The following is an 18886-nucleotide window of genomic DNA, read 5'->3' as shown; positions in this document are numbered from 1 at the left end:
AAAGATACATCTACTGGTTCCCTCTCACATAGACACCAAATGGGAACCTTGCCTGCAACTGAGGCATGTGCCCTGGCTGGGAATCTAACTGGTGACCTTTTGGTTCACAGGCCAGCACTCAATCCACTGAGCCACACCAGCCAGGGCCATTGGTTGACTCTTGTATGTACTCTGACGGGGTCTCGAAGCCACAACCTTGGCACACTGGGATGATGCTCTAACCAACTGAGCTACCCAGTCAGGGCCATATAACCTTTAATATTACATTTCTGATACTTAGCATTTATCCCATTAACATACTCACAAATGTACCCCAAGAAATATGTGTTAAGAGCTGTAGCCAAACCTTTGTTAATAATAGCACCTAAAAGTCCACCAATAGATGACCAGTTGAATAAATTAAGGTAATTACTCCCCCAAAGCATTTTTATTGTAGTAAAATATACATTAACATGAAACTTACTATCTTAATCATTTAAGTGTACAGTTTAGTGGTATAAATACCACAACATTTATAATGTTGTGCTACTATCTCTAGATTTTTGCATTTTTTAAAACTAAAACTCTATAACCATAGAGCAGTATTTCCCCATTCTCTTTTCTGCAGGCCCTGGCAACCACCATTCTACTTTCTGTCTCTGAGTTTGACTACTCTTGATACCTCATAAAAGCAAGATCATAGTCTTTTTTAATAATTAGCTTATTTCACTTAACAAGATTCATCCATGCTGTAGAATGTGTCAGATTTCCTTTCCTTTTTAAGACTGAATATTCCACTCTATGTATATAAGACATTTTGTTTATCTATTCATCCATCAATGGATACTTGTGTTGCTTCTATGTTTTAGCTACTGTAAATAATGCTGCTATGAACATAGATGTACAAATATCTCAAGCCCTTGCTCTCAATTCTTTTGGTTATATACCCAGAACTGGACTTGCTCCATCATACGGTAGTTCTATGTTCAATTTTTTGAGGAACTGCCATACTGTTTTCTACAGAAACTATACCATTTTACATTCCCACCAGGAATGGAAAGTACCTTCTTAAAACGAAATATGCACCTGAAAGAATAAGGTGTGGCCCTCGCTGGTGTGCTCAGTGGATTGATCACTGGCCTGTAAATGGGAAGGTTGCCAGTTCAATTCCCAGCAAGAGCACATGTCAGGGTTGTGGGCCAGGCCAATTAGGGGACATAAGAGAAGCAACTGATCAGTGTTTCCCTCTCACATTGGTGTTTTCTCTCACTCTCTTTCTCCCTCCATTCCTCTCTCTCTCAAAAGAAATTAAAAAAACAAAAAATAAAAAATGAATAAGGTCTATTTGTATATAATGATACAAAAAGCTATGCAAAGCACTAAGCCAAAATAAAAGGTGCAGAAAAATATTACAGTATAATCCCATTAACAAATGTTAAAAATGGGGAGGCCTAGATATTGTTATATGTAAAAAAAGTTTTGAGAAGACACACAAGAAACTATTAATAGTGGTCAACTTTGGAGAGGTACTAGGTAGCAAAAGCAGCAGCAGCAGTTTTATTTTCCATTCTATACCTCTCTGTACAGTTTGTTTGATATGAGCTATTCCACCATTCCTGGAGGTGGAAACTCTTTCTATATCATTTCAATTTCTTCCATATATACATGCTAAATAAATGTAAATATTAATAAATTGTAGGAAGAAAGGAAGAGATTTTCTAAATTGGCTTATGACACTGTACTATTAACTTATTTTTCACATTAACCAAACACTTCCAAAGATACTTAGTTACCCATATTTTGCCACGTATAATGTGTTCCTGTGTATAATGTACACCCACATTTTTGACCTAAACTTTCAGGAAAAAAATATTTCATTTTAATTTTTTAATTCTATTTTTAATTTATTTATATTTAGATATTTTCTGTATTATAAAGGAATTTCAGCATTTATTTTTGAACATATGGTTACAAGTACAGAGAAAAATACTGTAGTTATATTAATATTTCAGTAATTTAAGCCATACCTTTGAGTGTTCTGAAAGGAAGTCTGAAAGGAGATAAACTTGTGCCAGTAGCTCTGTGTAGTCACGACAACGAAAATAATAAATATGGGAAAGAATATTTTCAAGAGTGAAATTCTCCAAGGCCTTAGGGTGTGCTGAAATAAACAACAAAACAATCTTAAAATAATTATCGTTACCTGTTTTGAAATATTGGTGACTATAAAAATCAAACGTTTGGGAAAAAAATGCTTCACTGTGAAAGATCATCTTTAATTGAAAGATGATAAAATTATAGCAAAATTACTATGAACTATCATTTCATAATTGTTCCTGTCCTATTATTTTCACTTTTCCCACTATTTCCTTATACACTAGGCTATCTAGAAATTGTCTATACACGTATACAACTGATTTTAATGCCTGCTTGTTCATAGGTCTAATTACTGGCTTCCTTTGAATAGAAGTAGCATAATGGAATTTCTCTCTCTCTTTTTTTTTAATAAGACCATAAACTAACAGTTAAAAGTAAAAATGTCCAAAAGAAACATTTTTCCCCTTCAATACCATAGTTTAACTTGCTAATTTAAGTAGAAACAATGATATAAAATGATATTCTCTACTTAGATTGGATTTAAAAATAACCAATTTGGCTTTGTTCCTATTTCAGAGAAAAACCAGTTAAAAATTGTTGCATTTTAAAATGTTACTTAAGGTTTAATATTGGGGGGAAGGGACCTCAGGAAATTAAATTTCAGAAAACACTGCCTATTGCAAATATACATTTTAAAAGTTAATTTTTCACCAAAAAATAACACCTTAATCACACACCAATCCCTAAAAACTTTATATCCCAGTGCTACACCTACAATATTTACAATATTTTAAGACACTATTACAAATATACATTGACATGAGTAGCTTTAAGGGCTTTCAGTAGACAATACTGGTCATCAGTTAAAAAGAACACCTAGCATTCCCATGAAAATAAAAACATTCAGCTGATTACAGACACTTTATTTATTTTTAAAGATTTTCTTTCTTTATTTTTAGAGGGGAAGGAAGGGAGAGAGGGAAACATCAGTGTGTGGTTGCCTCTCACATCCCCCCTACTGGAGACTTGGCCCTAAACCCAGTCATGTGCCCTGACTGGGAATTGAACCCGCGACCCCTTGCTTTGCAGGCTGGCATTCAATCCACTGAGCCACACCAGCCAGGGCATATTTATTTTTAGAGCGAGGGGAAGAGAGGAAGAGAAACATGGATGTGAAAGAGAAACATTGATCAGTTGCCTTTCATGCTCAGGAAGATGCCCAACCAAGCCACACCACTCAGGGATGATTACAAGCATTTAAAGGAATTACAAGCATGTATAAAAAGCATTTTTTTGAAGTATATTTTATTGATTATGCTATTACAGTTGTCCCAATTTATTTCTCCCCTTTATCCACCTCCGTCCTTAGTTCATGTCTATGGGTCATATAAGTTCTTCGGCCTCTCCATTTCCTATACTATTCTTAACCTCCGCTTGCCTATTTTGTGCCTACCTATTATGCTTCTTATTCCCTGTACCTTCCCCCTACCATTATCTCCCCCTTCACCCCTGATTACCCTCCATGTGATCTTCATTTCTGTGATTCTGTTCCTGTTCTAGTTGTTTGCTTAGTTTTTGTTTTTTAGGTTCAGTTGTTGATATTTGAGAGTTTGTTGTCATTTTGTTGTTCATAGTTTTGATCTTCTTCTATTTCTTAGATAAGTCCCTTTAATGTTTCATATAGTAAGAGCTTGGTGATGATGAACTCCTTTAACTTGACCTTATCTGGGAAGCACTTTTCTGCCCTTCCATTCTAAATGATACTTTTGCTGGATAGAGTAATCTTGGATGTAGGTCCTTGCCTTTCATGACTTTGAAAACTTCTTTCCAGCCCCTTCTTGTCTGCAAGATTTCTTTTTGAGAAGTCAGAGGACAGTTTTATGGGAACTCCTTTGTAGGTTACTGTCTCCTTTGCTCTTGCTGCTTTTAAGATTCTCTCATCTTTAATCTTGGGTAATTTAATTATGATGTGTTCTGGTGTGTTCCTCCTTGGGTCCAATTTCTTTGGGATTCTCTGGGATTCCTGGACATCTATCTCCTTGGCCAGATTGGGGAAGTTTTCCTTCATTATTTGTTCAAATAAGTTTCCAATTTCTTGCTCTTCCTCTTCTCCTTCTGGCACCCCTATCATCTGGATGTTGGAGCATTTAAAGTTGTTCTAGAGATTCCTAAGCCTCTCCTCATTTTTTTGAATTCTTGTTTCTTTATTCTGTTCCGGTTGGATGTTTATGTCTTCCTTTTGTTCCAAATCGTTGAGTCCTGGTTTCCTTCCCTTCACTGTTTGTTCCCTGTATACTTTCCTTTATTTCACATTGTATAGACTCCATTTCTTCCTTCATTTTGCAACCGAGCTCAATCAATACTGTGAGCATCCTGCTTACCAGTGTTTTGAACTCTGCATCAGAAAGGTTGTCTATCTCCACATCGCTTAGTTCTTTCTGGTGTTTTGATCTGTTCTTTCCTTTGGGCCTTATTTCTTTGTCTCAGCACACCTGTGACACTGTAAGGAGCGGAGCCTCAGGTATTTGCCAAAGTGGGGCAATCCTCTTAAGTTGTGGAGCTGTCTATGGGGGATGGGTCAGAAAGGGAACAATGCCTCTTGCTCAACTCTCACCCCACTTTCCATCACCTCCCTCCCCACAAGCTGTTTGTGCCCTTTCAGGTGCTGATTCGCAGGTGGGTGGGCTTGTGTATGTTCTAGGATCCTGTGGGCTTCTCCAAGGGACTCTACTAGGAGACTGGGAGTTTCTCCCACCGCAGCAACCCCCATAGATTTTTACAGCCAGGGGTTTTGAGTCTTTAGTGCTGAAACCCTGGGTTTCACGGTCTGTGTCGCTCCCCCATTGTTCCTCCCAGCTTATGTATGCAAATATGGGACTGCCCGCCCCCCGTCCACCAGCCTCTGCCTCGCTGCACATGTCCTTTCTGCCCCCACCTCTGCCCCTCCTAGAAGTCTGGATGAATGTTTCTTTAACTCCTTGTTTGTTAGACTTCCATGCAGTTTGATTTTCTGGAAGTTCTGGTTGTCTTTTTTTTTTTAATTGGTTGTTATCCTTCTTTTGGTTGTTCAAGGAAGCGAAGCGTCTCTGCCTATGCCTCCATCTTGGCCATCTCTCTAAAAAGCATTGTTTTTAAAAACTTCTAGAGGAAAGAATAAGGAATGCACATCCAAAGAATAAAATTGAACAAAGCAAAAAAAAAAAGTCAAACCAGAAATCATTAAATTTTATAAGTAATTGAAGGGACAAGAACTTGAATATAAATTACCTTTAACTTTTTTCTTAATTAAACATTTGATTTCTATATAATAAATGCAAAAAAACCTTTTCCAAACACTTTAGCAATACAATTACCATAGTCATGAGGTCAATTACCTTCATGTCCCAAATATTTCCAGACACGGTTTTTCTAAAATAACTTTGGTCTTTGGAAAAACCAGTATGAAAGTCAAAATAGTGAATGCACGGAGACAACACTTACAGGAAAGTCTCCCATAAAATTAGTTCACAGCTGGCAGATCAAAGTATAATTTGAAGTCATACACTGAAATACATACAAAAAGGTTTACCCTAGAGCTCCTACAATAAGAAAGTCAGGGCCATAAAAGGGGAAGAAAAGGCCAATCCAAGTTGTGGCATTTCTCATTTTGTAAGAGGGATATGAGAATTTAACACCAGTACACTGTTGAGTCATTAAGCTTCACATATCCAAATGTTCTCTTGCTGAGGCCTGGGATGAGTCCAAATGCAAATTTCTTTTATTATACAGAAAAAAAGAGAATCACTTGCTAACTTACCCTCTTCCATATGTGTTTTTGCTATAAGCTGCAGGTGCTGAATGCAGGCAGTTGCAAGGTCTACCACTCTATCAACCATAAAACTTCCCTCTGTATCAATAAAAACTGCTTCACCTTCCACTCCTCCAAAACATTCTGGTATCTGCACATCTACTGCCAACTGCATACTACCAAGAGAAAGAGGTCAAATGAATAAATCATTATCATAATTTCTAAAGTAATGTTTTTTAAACCACGGATCACCATACATTAGGTACCACTAAATATACTCCCCCAGACAACAAAGATGGCTGATTCTTCATAGCTCTAAATACAGGGTGGGGCAAAAGCAGGTGTACAGTTGTGAGTACATGAAACAGTTTATTTGTATTATTATTTTCCATACGAACTACTATAAACCTACTGTTGTCTCACCCTGTATACGTGAATCAACTGATGCTTGGATTAGGGAAAGTGTGCCTAGAAAATCATGACTAAGGAATTTTAGGCCTCTGGGAATGGAACCCTTTCTTATTATACATAAATCTACTTTCAAACATTTGACTTCCACATATATTCTCAGGAATTAATTATATAATAAAGTAGAATACTGCTTATTTATCTTAATGACTCCTTTACAATGTTGTAAAGGAAACATTTTGTGATATCAAAATAAATTTATCAAGATGGGGTGCTAAAATAACATAAATGTTAAGTTGGTTTTTGTTTGATGCTATATATATACACACACAAAAAAATTTACGAACACATACATGCCTTTTTTTGGTCTGACTACAGACCCATAACACAATACTCTATTGCTGACATAAAACATTATTAAGCCCACCCTTAAGAAGGAAACATTTTAGTTTACCATAATTGTGTTTTTCCAACACCTGGTGCACCACAAATTTCTGTTGTTTTGGTTAAGGGTACTCCACCCCCAAGAATATTATCTAGTGCTGAACAGAAGGTAATTATGAAGTTCTGGGTATGCTCTTGTTCTAGAAGATCCAGTGCTGTACACTTCTTGCCTGACTCAGCTGTACCGGCCTGTCTTGGTTTATCTGTGAGACATTCTCTTCTTATAATTTGCAGAGTTTCTAAGGCTTCCTCTTTAGATATACCAATTTCTGAAAGTAGAGTAAGAAAAAGAAAAACCCTGAGTTTAGAGATTTAAAACAGTATAACATCCTATTTGGTTGTTTTCATTAATTTTAAAGATTTTTTTTTACATTTATTTTTAGACAGAGGGGAAGGGAAGGAGAAAGAGAGGGAGAGAAACATCAATGTGTGGTTGCCTCTCACGTGCCCCCCCCACGGGGGACCTGGCCCACATCCCAGGCATGTGCCCTGACTGGGAATCAAACTGGCGACCCTTTGGTTCAGAGGCCAGTGATCAATCAACTGAGCCGTACCAGCCAGGGTGTCTTCATTAATTTTAATTTTTAGATTGATTTTAATTTTTAGCCAAGAACACAGAAACATAAAAATGTAACATTCCATTAACTATTTAGCCTTTCAAGTTAATAAAGGTATTTCTATGTTTTCTTAGTCCTCATATACTTAAAAGATTTATTACCTCAGAAACTGAATTCAAAAACCTAAACCTCTAAAGCATTTCTAAGTACCTACAAAAATGTCTCAGGATATAGAAATAAAAATGTACCAGCAGTCAGTCCTTTCACTATCCCTTTTGGTCTACCACCAAAATTATCTGAAGCCATAATTATCTTGCTTTTGTAAGGTATACAAATTATTTTTCAGAAGAGAATTAAAATGGCCTCTTTAATTGCCTAAAACACAATGCAAATTTAAGAAGTGCATGTGCATGTTTTATTCATAATGAAAACTTTTCATTGAAACAATGGCATGAAAAATTCATGTATGATCCCAAACTATCTAATGAGGACAATTATTTAATGCACAAATATTTTAAACAATACCCTTATGCTTTCCTCAGCTAAACAGTTTCATTCCTATCTGACAATACAGCCTGAGAAGAGAAAATGGTAATTACAAAACAAGCTGCTAATGAAAGAAATAATGGTGAGGATGGTATCACTTATGAATTTGCTATATCAGTGCTTGATTTGGTAAGGATATGAACTATAAATTTGGTGCCAACAAAAGACAGTAATTGTGATAAGGTAATGAAAATCCTATCTAATTTAAGAGCCTGAACTCTGGAGTCAATTAGTTGGGTCTGTAAAGCCTGACTGCACTACTGACTACGTAGTCATGTTTGCGCAAGTTACTTTTTTTGTGCCTCAGATTTTGTGCCTCAATTGTTACCTTTATTATTGTTCATATTCTCTCATTTCTTTTTTGTAAAACCAACTTTTGAAAGAAAAAGAGCCCATCAAACTTTAGGGAACACAATGTGCAGTGTAAGATTTAAAATAAATAGTTAACATTAAGGCTACATTTATTCCTTTTTTTAAAAAAAAGATTTTATTTATTTACTTTTAGAGAGAGGGGAAGGGAAGGAGAAAAATACAGAGAGAAACATCAGTGTGTGAAAGATAGATCAGTTCACTGCCCTTCACATGCCCCCTATTGGGGACCTGGCCCGCAACCCAGGCATGTGCCCTGACTGGGAATTGAACCAGTGACCCTTTGGGTCACAGGCCGGTGCTCAATCCACTGAAACACATCAGCCAGGACATTTATTCTTTAATGGCTAATTGAAACATTTTTTTTTTTTAAGATTTTATTTACTTAGTTTAAGAGAGAGGGGAAGGGAAAAAGAGAGGGAGAGAAAAATCAGTGTGTGAGAGAAACATCAATTGGTTGCCTCTCGCAGGTCCCCTTCTGGGGACCTGGCCAGCAACCCAGGCATGTGCCCTAATTGGGAATCAAACAGGCAACCCTTTGGTTCGCAGCCTGGTACTAAATCCACTGAGCCACACCAGCCGAGGCATGAAACCTCCTTATTTTACAATAAGAGCAATGACTTAAAATTCTGTTCTACCTTGACACTATAGTTTTAGGCATACCATAGCGTTAACCGCTGACCGTTTTATTTTTTTATGCCTCAGAATGCAGTGGTTCCCACCAACATATTATCTAGTATTCAGGAATGTGAAGTGTTTGGTTTTTTCAGTGAGTTATATAAAAGAAGCGATGTCTTCTTGCTACTGCCTTCTGGGGGCTCTACTCCTTTTCTTACCGTCTCTAGTCCTATAACGAATCCTTCATTTCTCAAATTTAGACCCTGCCCCTTGGATTTGGAAATAGCGAAAGTTAGACAACCTCTGTGAGTTCCAATCCTGGCTCCACAACTGCCTAGCCCAGTCATCACAAAAAGTTACTGAACCTCCCCAAGCATCACTGTCTTCACCTGTGTATCGGGTATGGTCCACCTAAAAGGGTTCTTTTGAATGTAAACGATATAATCTTCAGAGCATTCAGCAGGCACTAGCACAGAGAGCAATTAGTAAATGTTTGCAGAACCACAGTTCTAACCATTCAAACCACGTTAAGGATTGTCAAAGAGCCTTTTCAGTTGTACAGGCAGCCGAAGGCGCCAGCTGCTGAGACTGGGCTGACACCTGAAGGCGGGAGAAGAGATGGAAGCGGCACGAACGGCGGCCAGCGTACCACAGTTTAACGTCGGGAGTCGTTACCTTTGCTGAGCTCGGAGGGCTTCACGTCTAGGAGTTCCTCAGCAGTCTGGAAACCTGAAGACACCAACTTCACCCGCACTGCTGGCGACAAGGGAAAACTCACTAAATCCCGCTGCATTTCAAAGCCAGATGGCTACGCGCGCAGTCGCACAGAACTGCTAACCCCCCAGTGGCCGAATCCCGCACGCCGGCGACCGGCCGTGCCTCATGACGTCAGACGTAAAGCGGAAGGGGAGGGGTTTTGGCCTGGCGGCACGCGGCCTTGGGTTTTGCCGCCGTGAGGAGGTATACTAAATTTCCACGCGGACGCATTGATTTCGTCGTGAATCTTCCAAATCCTACTACAGTTCCCTCATTGAAAGTACACCCTGACAATAAAAAGATAGGTGGAGACTTATGGATAGGGAGCCTGGCACAGTGTACACTAACCACATTTTCTCACTTCTGCCCTGGCCTGTTGGGTGAAAACCTCAAGCTTGTTAATAAGAACGATCGCCTGAGTGGGAATAATGCGCGCACACACACTGGCCAGTTACTAGTTTGGGATATGAAACGGACATAGGATTAATTTGGGTTCCCACTACAGGGTTCCAGTCTCTTGGTCTTTATCGCCTGCTGTCCCCAGTGCTTGGCCCCTCGTCTTTCCTGCCTTCGCCCTCGCGAAGAATTGTGGGCTAGCCCGCCACCTCCGCGGTGATTTCTCCGCGCGCAATCCCGGCATCCACCCACGCCTTCCGCGAGTCCAGTTTGGAGCAGGGTGGATTATCAGACCGTTGGCTCTTAACGGTCTGCCTATTTTAAAAGGCAGCTGGAAAAGTAACGCAAGTAATATCCCCGTAGTGGGCTGGGCATGGGCAGTCCCTGTTCTGGGATAGAGTAGTTGGGTTATGCAAGAGTTTCTGTTCTGGAACAGAGTTTGGGAGGGGCTGCTTCTAAAACAGGACTTTGAGAGACTCGAGAGGTGGTTTACGAACTCTTTCCCTGCCTAGGTAAGTTATGATTTCTTTTGGGAACTACCTTTGGGCAACAATTCTTAGCTTAAATCTTATTCCTAAAAGAACGCCCTAAATATTGCAAATTAGAACACTTAAATATATAATATCTAAGAAAGGAAATGTATGTTGACCACATTAGCAAATCTTACCCATTTCAAATGCTCGCAACAATTCTCATGAGGAAAAAAGAACACAGGAGCTCATAGTACAGTTTTATTGAAGCCAAAATTAAAGCCTAGTACCCTTTTTTTCTATCACGAGCTACCTCCAAATTGTGAGCCCCCCGGGGGTGGTGGGAGAATTCGAGAATTGTTTGTCTCCCATTTCATACGGCAGAGAAAGTCTGGTAGATCTGATCAAAATGTGGTTTGTTTGCAACTCAATACGTCGCATAACCTCTAGTGTGATCTGCATATGGGCACACAGTGGGCATTTCATAAATGTTGACTACAAGGAGAATTCATGCTTATGCTTATAAAGTAACCCGGGTCTTGGGTGAAAAAGAGATGGCATTAATACATTAAAGGATAGCTCTTCAGTTTGGCCAATTTCAGTGGGGTCAGTCATATTTGGAATTTTGTTTTATTTGCACTGAAGAGTTAAACTACTGGTAGTTGACTCTATCTGTAGCTCTACAATTTTTATCTGTATCTTATTCTGACGCCTGAATTCCCTATAATTATTATTGTTTTCATCATCCTTAAGATTTTTTTAAAAACCTGTACAATCGCCCTGGCTGGTGTGGTTCAGTTGGTTGGAGTGCTGTCCGGTACACCAAGAGGTTGAGGGTGCTATTCCCGTCAGGGTACATGCTTGAGTTGGGCCCTGTCCTTGGTGGGGACACATGCCTGGGTTGTGGGTCCATTCCCAATCGAGGTGCGTGTGAGAGGCCTGTCATATGGGTGTTTTCTTTCACATCAATGTTTCTCTCTTTCTGTCTCTTTCTCCCTCTCCCACTTTCCTTCTCTCTGAAATCAATAAATGTAATTTTTTTTAAAAAAAAGCCTGTGTAACCAGGCTTTGAAACTGGGATCCAGGTTTTTGAGGCCAGGCACCAGGAACAAAGCTAAAGAATTTATATGGAAGGTGCATTTTCTTGTACTGTCAGATTTTCTCAAATATTTTTTTAGAGAAGAATGATTTAATTGATAAGCCACTTAAAACATTATATATTAAATAAGCATTAATACAGGGTCTGGCAGAATTAACGCCTGCTTGAATGTGGTTGGTAGGGTAATAATATGGGTGTAATAATTTATAGTTTTAATTTGAACATTTCACCTAAAATGTCATATGGTGTGCTTGAGTGTGATACTGTTATGTTACAGAATTACATGTTTATGATTTTGTAATAAAAAGGGGCATTATTTGTGCCAGACACTGTATATTGTAGACTGAAACGCAAACATAAAAATAAATGTTAAGATAAACATAAGACTCTGAAAAATTATCCTGTTTAAACTTGACACTTCAGTAGTCTCCCAAAGCCTCCTGGGTATGTTTTTATTTTCCTTTGTCATTGTGGTTACTTGTTGAAAAAGTTTGAGAGACACTGTGATGGACATAAGCTTTGGAGTCATACAAATTGTATTTTTAGCACATCTCTAAAAATTACCAACTGTGAGACTTACAGCCAGTTTACCCAGTTAACTCGCCTGGAAGTAAAAGATAATATTTTGTGGAGTTGTTGGAAATATTAAATTGAAAATACAAAGTAGCTCACACAGAAATGGTATATAATCTTAATTTCCTTTTCCATCTTGAAATGTTCTAATATGTACATTCAGTTAAATAAAAACATGCTGAACACCTTGCTGAGCAGAGTACTAATGCTCTGAGACTCTTCTGTAAAGTGCCAAAGAAAAGTTCTTTTACACATTTGATTTGATTTGATAAAACTCTGAATCAAGGCTTAGCTTTATAGGTGGTTGGGATAAAAGGTAAGGCCTCAAACATATGTTTAGCACAGGAATATCATTTGCACAAGGCCTTATACCTAGCAGGAGCTTAATACATGTTTACTTGTCCACAAACTTTCCTGAAAGTTTCTCACCTGATTTCTGTGATGCTACACTCCTGATTTCCTTTCTACCCACCTGGCTTTTCTTTCTCCCTTGCAAACTCATCCTGCATACCTTGAGCGTAAGGCCCTGTAAGCAGACCTTTTGCTGATTACTCTGTTCGCTCTTCTCTGCTATTGTCTCTCCTTTTCATTCTCTTTTTCTGCTATCTTATTCACAATCCAATGACTGTTTATATGCCAATGATTCTTAAATTTGTATTTCTAGCCCTGACCTGTTCTCTGACCTCCAAACGCAAACCTCTGATTGCCTGCTAGTCAATGCGAAGTCTCAAACTCAGCCAACCTTGAACATAACTCTTTACATTCAGCCCACTCCCAAAAGCTTGCCCCTTTCCCTACTTAAAGACAGATTGCCGCACATGTAAAAGCTACATACAAAGAAGTTATAAAATTGTTCTTGATTTTACAATGATAAATGAAAAGCGTTACAGTTCTTCACTTGGTCCTGACTGATGTGGCTAAGTGGATTCGGTGTTGTCCTGCAAACCAAAAGGTCGCTGGTTTTCAGTTCCCAGTCAGGGAACATACCTGGGTTGTGGGCCCAGTTGGGGGGTGTGCAAGAGGCAACCAATGGATGTTTCTCTCACTTGTCGATATTTCTCTCCCTTTACTTCTCCCTCCCTTCCCCATCTTTAAAAATAAGTAAATAAAATCTTTTTAAAAACTCTTTACTCAAACGAGGTATGCAAGGATTTTTGTGTTCTTGGTGGTGGTGGTTGTTAATCAGTGAGAGCAGAGTAACTTACTGGAATATAAAGATATGAGCTGAATAAACATGCTACTAATGGAGAAAAGGGGTATTTTTCAAAGAACCAGTATTTTTCCCCAACCCACTTCCCTTTAATGTCGATCAAAACATACCATTGACCATTGAAAATGACATTTTGAATTTAAGAGTTGTTTGGTGATAACAATTGTCTGGTTCATAGACATCACCTTTTTCCCTTACATGAGTGATTCCCAGCCAGATGTCAAGGTATCTTAACTTTTATTTCACAAAACCAAATGTAATGTTTTGTTTATAGATTATGTATGTCTATGTTTATATATACATATATGTGTACATGTGTATGAATATATATTACAGTACTTGCTTTGAGGGAGAAAGGCGATGAAAATCAAACTGATTGACGGCCAAAGGTCAGACTTTAGGAATAATTGCGGCTCTTATTTATAGCCCTCCCTACCCCCACATGCTGGGGTTGTGGGTTCAGTCTCTGGCTGGGACACTTAGAAGAGGCAGCTGATCAATGATGACTCTCTCACAAACTGATGTTTCATTCCCTCTCTTTCTCTTGCCTTCTCTCTAAAAATAAATAAGTAAAATCTTTAAAATTAAAAAAAAAGCATTATTTCTTCCTGTTTTAAAGATATAAAACTCTGAGCCCTGGCCGAGTAGCTTGGTTGGTTAGCACATCCTCCTGATAACCCTGGGTTGTGGGTTCGATATCCGGTCAGGTCACATACAAGAATCAACCAATGAGTGCATATATAAGTGGAACAACAAATTAATGTTCCCCCCTCTCTCTCTCAAATCAATAAATAAAAATTTAGAAATATTTTTAAAAGATATAAAACTCTGGCTAATTTATTTTGGCAGAGGAGAGAATACAAGAAAAGTCCTGTAAAATTTTTAAAAAGTGGAAAATTGGGTGCTTCTAAAGACAAAGAACAGTTAAACTTGGAAACTCCAATTTTAGTTTATAGTGAAGCAGGAAGGAGAAGATTGAGCAGACTGAATATATACATGTACAGGGTCTGGCAGAAGTAACAACTGGTTGAGTGTGGTTGGTAGGGTAATAGTATGGATGTAATAATTTATAGTTTTAATTTGAACATTTCACCTAAAATGTCATATGGTGTGCTTGAGTGTGATTTTGAAATAAAAAAGAGGCGTTATTTGTACTGGACCCTGGATGTGTGTGTGTGTGTGTGTGTGTGTGTGTGTGTGTGTGTGTAGTTTTTTACTATGGAAGCTTCACAAATTTGCATATCGTTCTTGTGCATGCTCCATGCTGATCTCGGTATTGTTCCAATTTTAGTATGTGCGCTGCCTAAGCTAGCACTTGATAATAATTATTATCTGGACATGGAATGTGTGGATTATTAACCATTGCCTAAGGAAGGATATGTTCTTTTTGAAGTGTGTATTACGATTCTGAGAGGGCTCAGGGAAAGTTGAAGGTTATGTTGAAACACCACTTATTCTTATGTGGGAGAGGAGACACTCTTATAAAGGTAGATTTTCAGCAGTGAGGACCATCATCACACTCCCACTGATCTCTGCAACATCTTCAGATATGTGAATGTAGGAGGTTTCCCTGCAGGAGCTTTTCCCTAGTTTGATTGGTTTAAAATTAAAATTAGTGTTTGTCCAATTGATCTTTCAAATAAGGGTGATCATTTGTCACATATTTGAAAGAGCATGTTTTGTACTTGTGCTTGAAACTTTGAACTGACAACCTATCTTTAGCAGTACATGGACTGGATTTTTAAATACAGTTTTGCCAAGTTCCATTCTTTTCCAGTCTTTTTTGACTTGCTCTTTCAGTTATGTTGATGGTGCTTTGATGACCTTCAGCAGACATCACAGTGATGTTATTAGCTCTAAGCCCTTGAAGGAAAAAACAAATTTATCTTGTTTATCTTTACATCTGTAGAGTACCTTTACCTTTGTTTTATTTGAACAGCACCATTAACCATATTAGGAAAAGGATGTGATAAATGAGGTCATCAAAAGGGGTGTGGAATATGTAGATAAGTGCAGTGATTTCTGGTCATGCTCACACTAGACACATACTTCATAAGATTTTTACAATATCCAGATATCCAAAATATTAATGCGTGGTAATTATAGTTGGGAGAGTCTTTATTATGGAAGTAAGAGATTGATGGAGTGAATGGTAAAAGTCATCCTATCTTTACAGTGATTTGACTCTAGGGTTAAGTGCCTTATTACCATTCCTAGCTCATACTTACCTGGCAGGGGAGACACCATGATCAAGAAGGTGGTTTTCCCAGGGTGAGGCTCACCCATTGCACTCCGGGTGTGCTGACCCCTGCGATTTCCCCAAATGTGGGAAACTCGACTGCATAATTTGTGGTAGTGGGGGACTGCGTTCGCGCTCTCCCCTGGTCTAGCTTGTTTAAAGAGAGGTTATACAAGGGTTTTTATTGATGTGACTGTAATGTGGGTTTTTTGTGCTTCTTGGGAACTGGTATGTGTTTTGATTACAATCCCCATAAGTTTTTTTGGCCTTTATTTTGTTTTTCTCCCAAAAGTTCGTATTACCACAGAAATACTTCAGCTTTATAATCCTGGTGGTTAACATTACTTCTCTTCGTTGAAAGGGATTTGTTTTTTTTTTCTTTTGCATTTTTGCAGCTTCGGGGAACTACATACCTGTATTTTTTTGTTGTTCCTTCCTCCATTTTGCAGCCAGCAAATTTAGCATCTTCTTCAGGCTGACATCTCTTCTGTCTTGTTCTTAAATGTTTCTCTGGCCGGCCTGTTTCCTTCTTTCTCTCCAGGCCCTATAGTTATTTTAGGCCCACCTGAATAATTTAGGGTACTCTATCCATCTCAAGTTTGTAATCACACCTGCAAAAACTCTCTTGCCACAAAGTAGGATAATACAGTCACAGGTTCCAGTGATTAAGACTTGGATATCTGTAGTGGGCCAAAACCTGCAGATAGATTTGTCAGGAGCTACTGAATGATGTCACTAAAAGGTGCTTGGAGTATGTAAATGAGTACAGTGTCTTGTTCACCTTGTACATACATTTCTGATTTTGGCAAATATTACAGTACCCAAAATGTTATTTGTTTGGCTTTTACTATGATTTGGAGAAAATTTTATCTTGTGATGGTCTCTAGAACTTGCATGAAAAGAGTGACCATATGTGTTGAGTATTTGAAATCTGAGGGTGGGGGGCCAGGAAATGCCAGCAACTCATACTTAACCTGGCAGGGGATATACCATGAATCATGAAGGCGATCACCCATTGTACTCTGGGTGTGCTGACTCCTGTGATTTCCCCAACTGTGAGAAACTCGACTGCAAAATTTGCAGTAGTGGTAGGCTGCATTTCTGCTCTCCCCTCTTTCAGTCTATGTTCAACAGTAGATTATTTTGGTGTGGGCGAGGCTTCTTGTATGCATAATGATTCACGAACACCAAAAGTTGTCTAACAGAGTAAGGTGTAATTATTCTGTTAACCAGTAGAGGGCTGACTTTGCACTACAGATCTGCATCTGTTTTTGTACCTAATTGTTACCAAGTTGTACACGGAAGAAGAGGTTTCTGGGGAAGATTAAGCGAAGGAATGCACCCAGAGCAAAGGGTAAAAGTGATGCAGAGTTTAAGGGGACTGTCTTCAGTTTGTTGAGTAAGAGTGTTAAGTGATAGTATTTTGCAGAAGACTGGGAGTTTTACAATTTATCACTCAGACTTTCCTGAATGGGGTAGTTATGATGTCAGATGGGTTTTTCACTCCTATTCAGGTATATCTCATTAGCTGTATTTTTAGATTTCCCCCCAAAATTAAATACTGGACTACAGTATAATCTGTGCTAGTGACAGTCTTCTATGTGTTCTTCTAGGCCTTGCTTTGTTTTTGTTTTATCCCCCAAATAATTTTTATTAAAGTAGCATTATGTACGTGATTATGAGCCACACCATATAGTCCTGACTGGTGTGGCTCAGTAGATTGAGTGCCAGCATGCGAACCAAAGAGTTACTGGTTCAATTCCTACTCAGGGCACATTCCTGGGCTGCAGGTCACGTCCTCGGTGCAGGGGATGTGTGTGAGAAACAATCACACATTGATGTTTCTCTCCCTCTCTCCTTCCCTTCCCCTCTCTCTAAAAATAAATAAAAATGTTTGGGAAATAAAATAAAAACACCATATAGAATGGCTCAACCTGAAAAAAGTACCACTCCCCTGACCCAGTCTTTCTCACCCTGCCCCTTCCCTTTCCCCAGAGTACTACTTTTAAAACTGTGTTGTTTCTTCAGAGTTACCTCAGTAAATAATATTCTCTGCTAGTACTTATACTAAGGATTTAGCTGATATTCCCCACCACAGTATCTTCCCTCCTCTATCCTTTTATTATATTTATGGAACAATTTTTAGTTATTCAGTCAGTTCCCTTAGTAACTTTAAGTTATATACTTTTGTTACTTGTTGATATCTCACTTGGAAAAATGAGACTATTGGCAAGACTTTGGGGTTTAAAAGAAAATGTTATGATTTTGCCCCTTCTATCCATAAAAATAATTAATTGATGTTGTTGTAGATTCTGTAGGGTGATAGAAGAAAAAGTGGGGAGAAATATGAGTGGTAGTTTCTGCTGAGTCAGTAAGTTCAATTAAAAAAAATGAGAGCAGTAGGAAAATATGAAGTGTTTACCACTTATAAATAGTATTTATTTTTGAATTTTGTTTTCTAAGTGTATATTGCTGGCACATAGAAATACAGTTGAACCCTGGCCGGTGTGGCTCAGTGGACTGAGCACAGGCCTGTGAGCTGAAAGGTCACCATTTCTATTCCTTGTGCCAAAGGGGTAGCCCTGGAGGTTGTGGGGAATCAGATTCTGAACATATTTTTAAGGAAAAAAACAAGAAGACTTGCTTGCTGAGGATTAAATGTGGGATATGAGAGGAACGAAAGAAGAACAAGATGATACCTAAATCTGATCTATACTTTTAATACCTTTTTCACCTATGAAATATAGAATCCAGAGGGCTGTCCCTCCTGCTCCTCCTTTCCACCTACTCCCATTCACACATGGGCAAGCTGGGGTATCAACATTTCAAGGTACTCAGAATCATGAGGGAAAGGGTGGTGGTCTCCTTTATGAAACTTTCCTTTATTCTTTTAATCCTTTATATTATGAAAAACTTCTCATGTAAACTAGAGTAGAAGATACTCCCATTCAGCTACACCCAGCTTCATGTGTGATGAACTCAAGGCCGATCTTGTTTCATCTACCTCTAACCCTAAATCCCCAACTGTGACTTTTTTGAAGTAAATCTCAAGTGTTATAGTATTTCAGCCACAATTATTTCAGTATGTATCTATAAAGATAAAGGCTCTATTTTTACTTGACATTTATAACCGCTTTACTGAGGTGTAATATATACATAACAGTCATCCATTATATAGTTTCATGGTTAGTATATTTATACAGTTGTCCAACCATCACCAGAATACAGTTTGAGAACATTTTATGACATCCCTCTCCAAATTCCACTATTCCCATTTTCATTCATTCCTAGTTCCCATTCCCCAGCCCTAGCCATCAGCTGATCTACTTTCTGTCTCT

The 18886-nt window shown here is 38.5% G+C and overlaps 1 protein-coding gene and 2 non-coding genes across 5 annotated transcripts in view; 1 reads left to right on the top strand and 2 right to left on the bottom strand.

Annotated features, from left to right (window-relative positions):
• RAD51C (RAD51 paralog C) overlaps positions 1–9666 on the bottom strand; it is a 28593-nt gene extending 18927 nt beyond the window's left edge. For all 3 annotated transcript variants that reach the window (XM_054585484.1, XM_054585485.1, XM_054585486.1), the window contains exons 1-4: positions 9481–9666; positions 6726–6984; positions 5873–6039; positions 2007–2140 (exon numbers count right to left, since the gene is read on the bottom strand). In XM_054585484.1, coding sequence (XP_054441459.1) covers positions 2007–2140; positions 5873–6039; positions 6726–6984; positions 9481–9598 — 678 coding nt within the window. In that variant the 5' untranslated portion in view covers positions 9599–9666. The remainder of the gene's footprint in view (positions 1–2006; positions 2141–5872; positions 6040–6725; positions 6985–9480) is intronic.
• Positions 9667–14520: 4854 nt separating this feature from the next.
• Positions 14521–14624, bottom strand: LOC129080263 (U6 spliceosomal RNA). Its single transcript, XR_008530174.1, has one exon. It is a non-coding gene; the product is annotated as a U6 spliceosomal RNA (small nuclear RNA).
• Positions 14625–15529: 905 nt separating this feature from the next.
• LOC129080267 (U1 spliceosomal RNA) lies at positions 15530–15693 on the top strand. Its single transcript, XR_008530177.1, has one exon. It is a non-coding gene; the product is annotated as a U1 spliceosomal RNA (small nuclear RNA).
• Positions 15694–18886: the final 3193 nt, after the last annotated feature.

This window comes from Pteronotus mesoamericanus, unplaced genomic scaffold, assembly GCF_021234165.1.
Source record: "Pteronotus mesoamericanus isolate MK-2021 breed Mesoamerican mustached bat unplaced genomic scaffold, CSHL_Meso_final contig_84, whole genome shotgun sequence".
Classification (NCBI taxonomy): domain Eukaryota; kingdom Metazoa; phylum Chordata; class Mammalia; order Chiroptera; family Mormoopidae; genus Pteronotus; species Pteronotus mesoamericanus.
The sequence above is the reverse complement of the archived record's forward strand: the minus strand, read 5'-3'. Positions and strand labels throughout refer to the sequence as shown.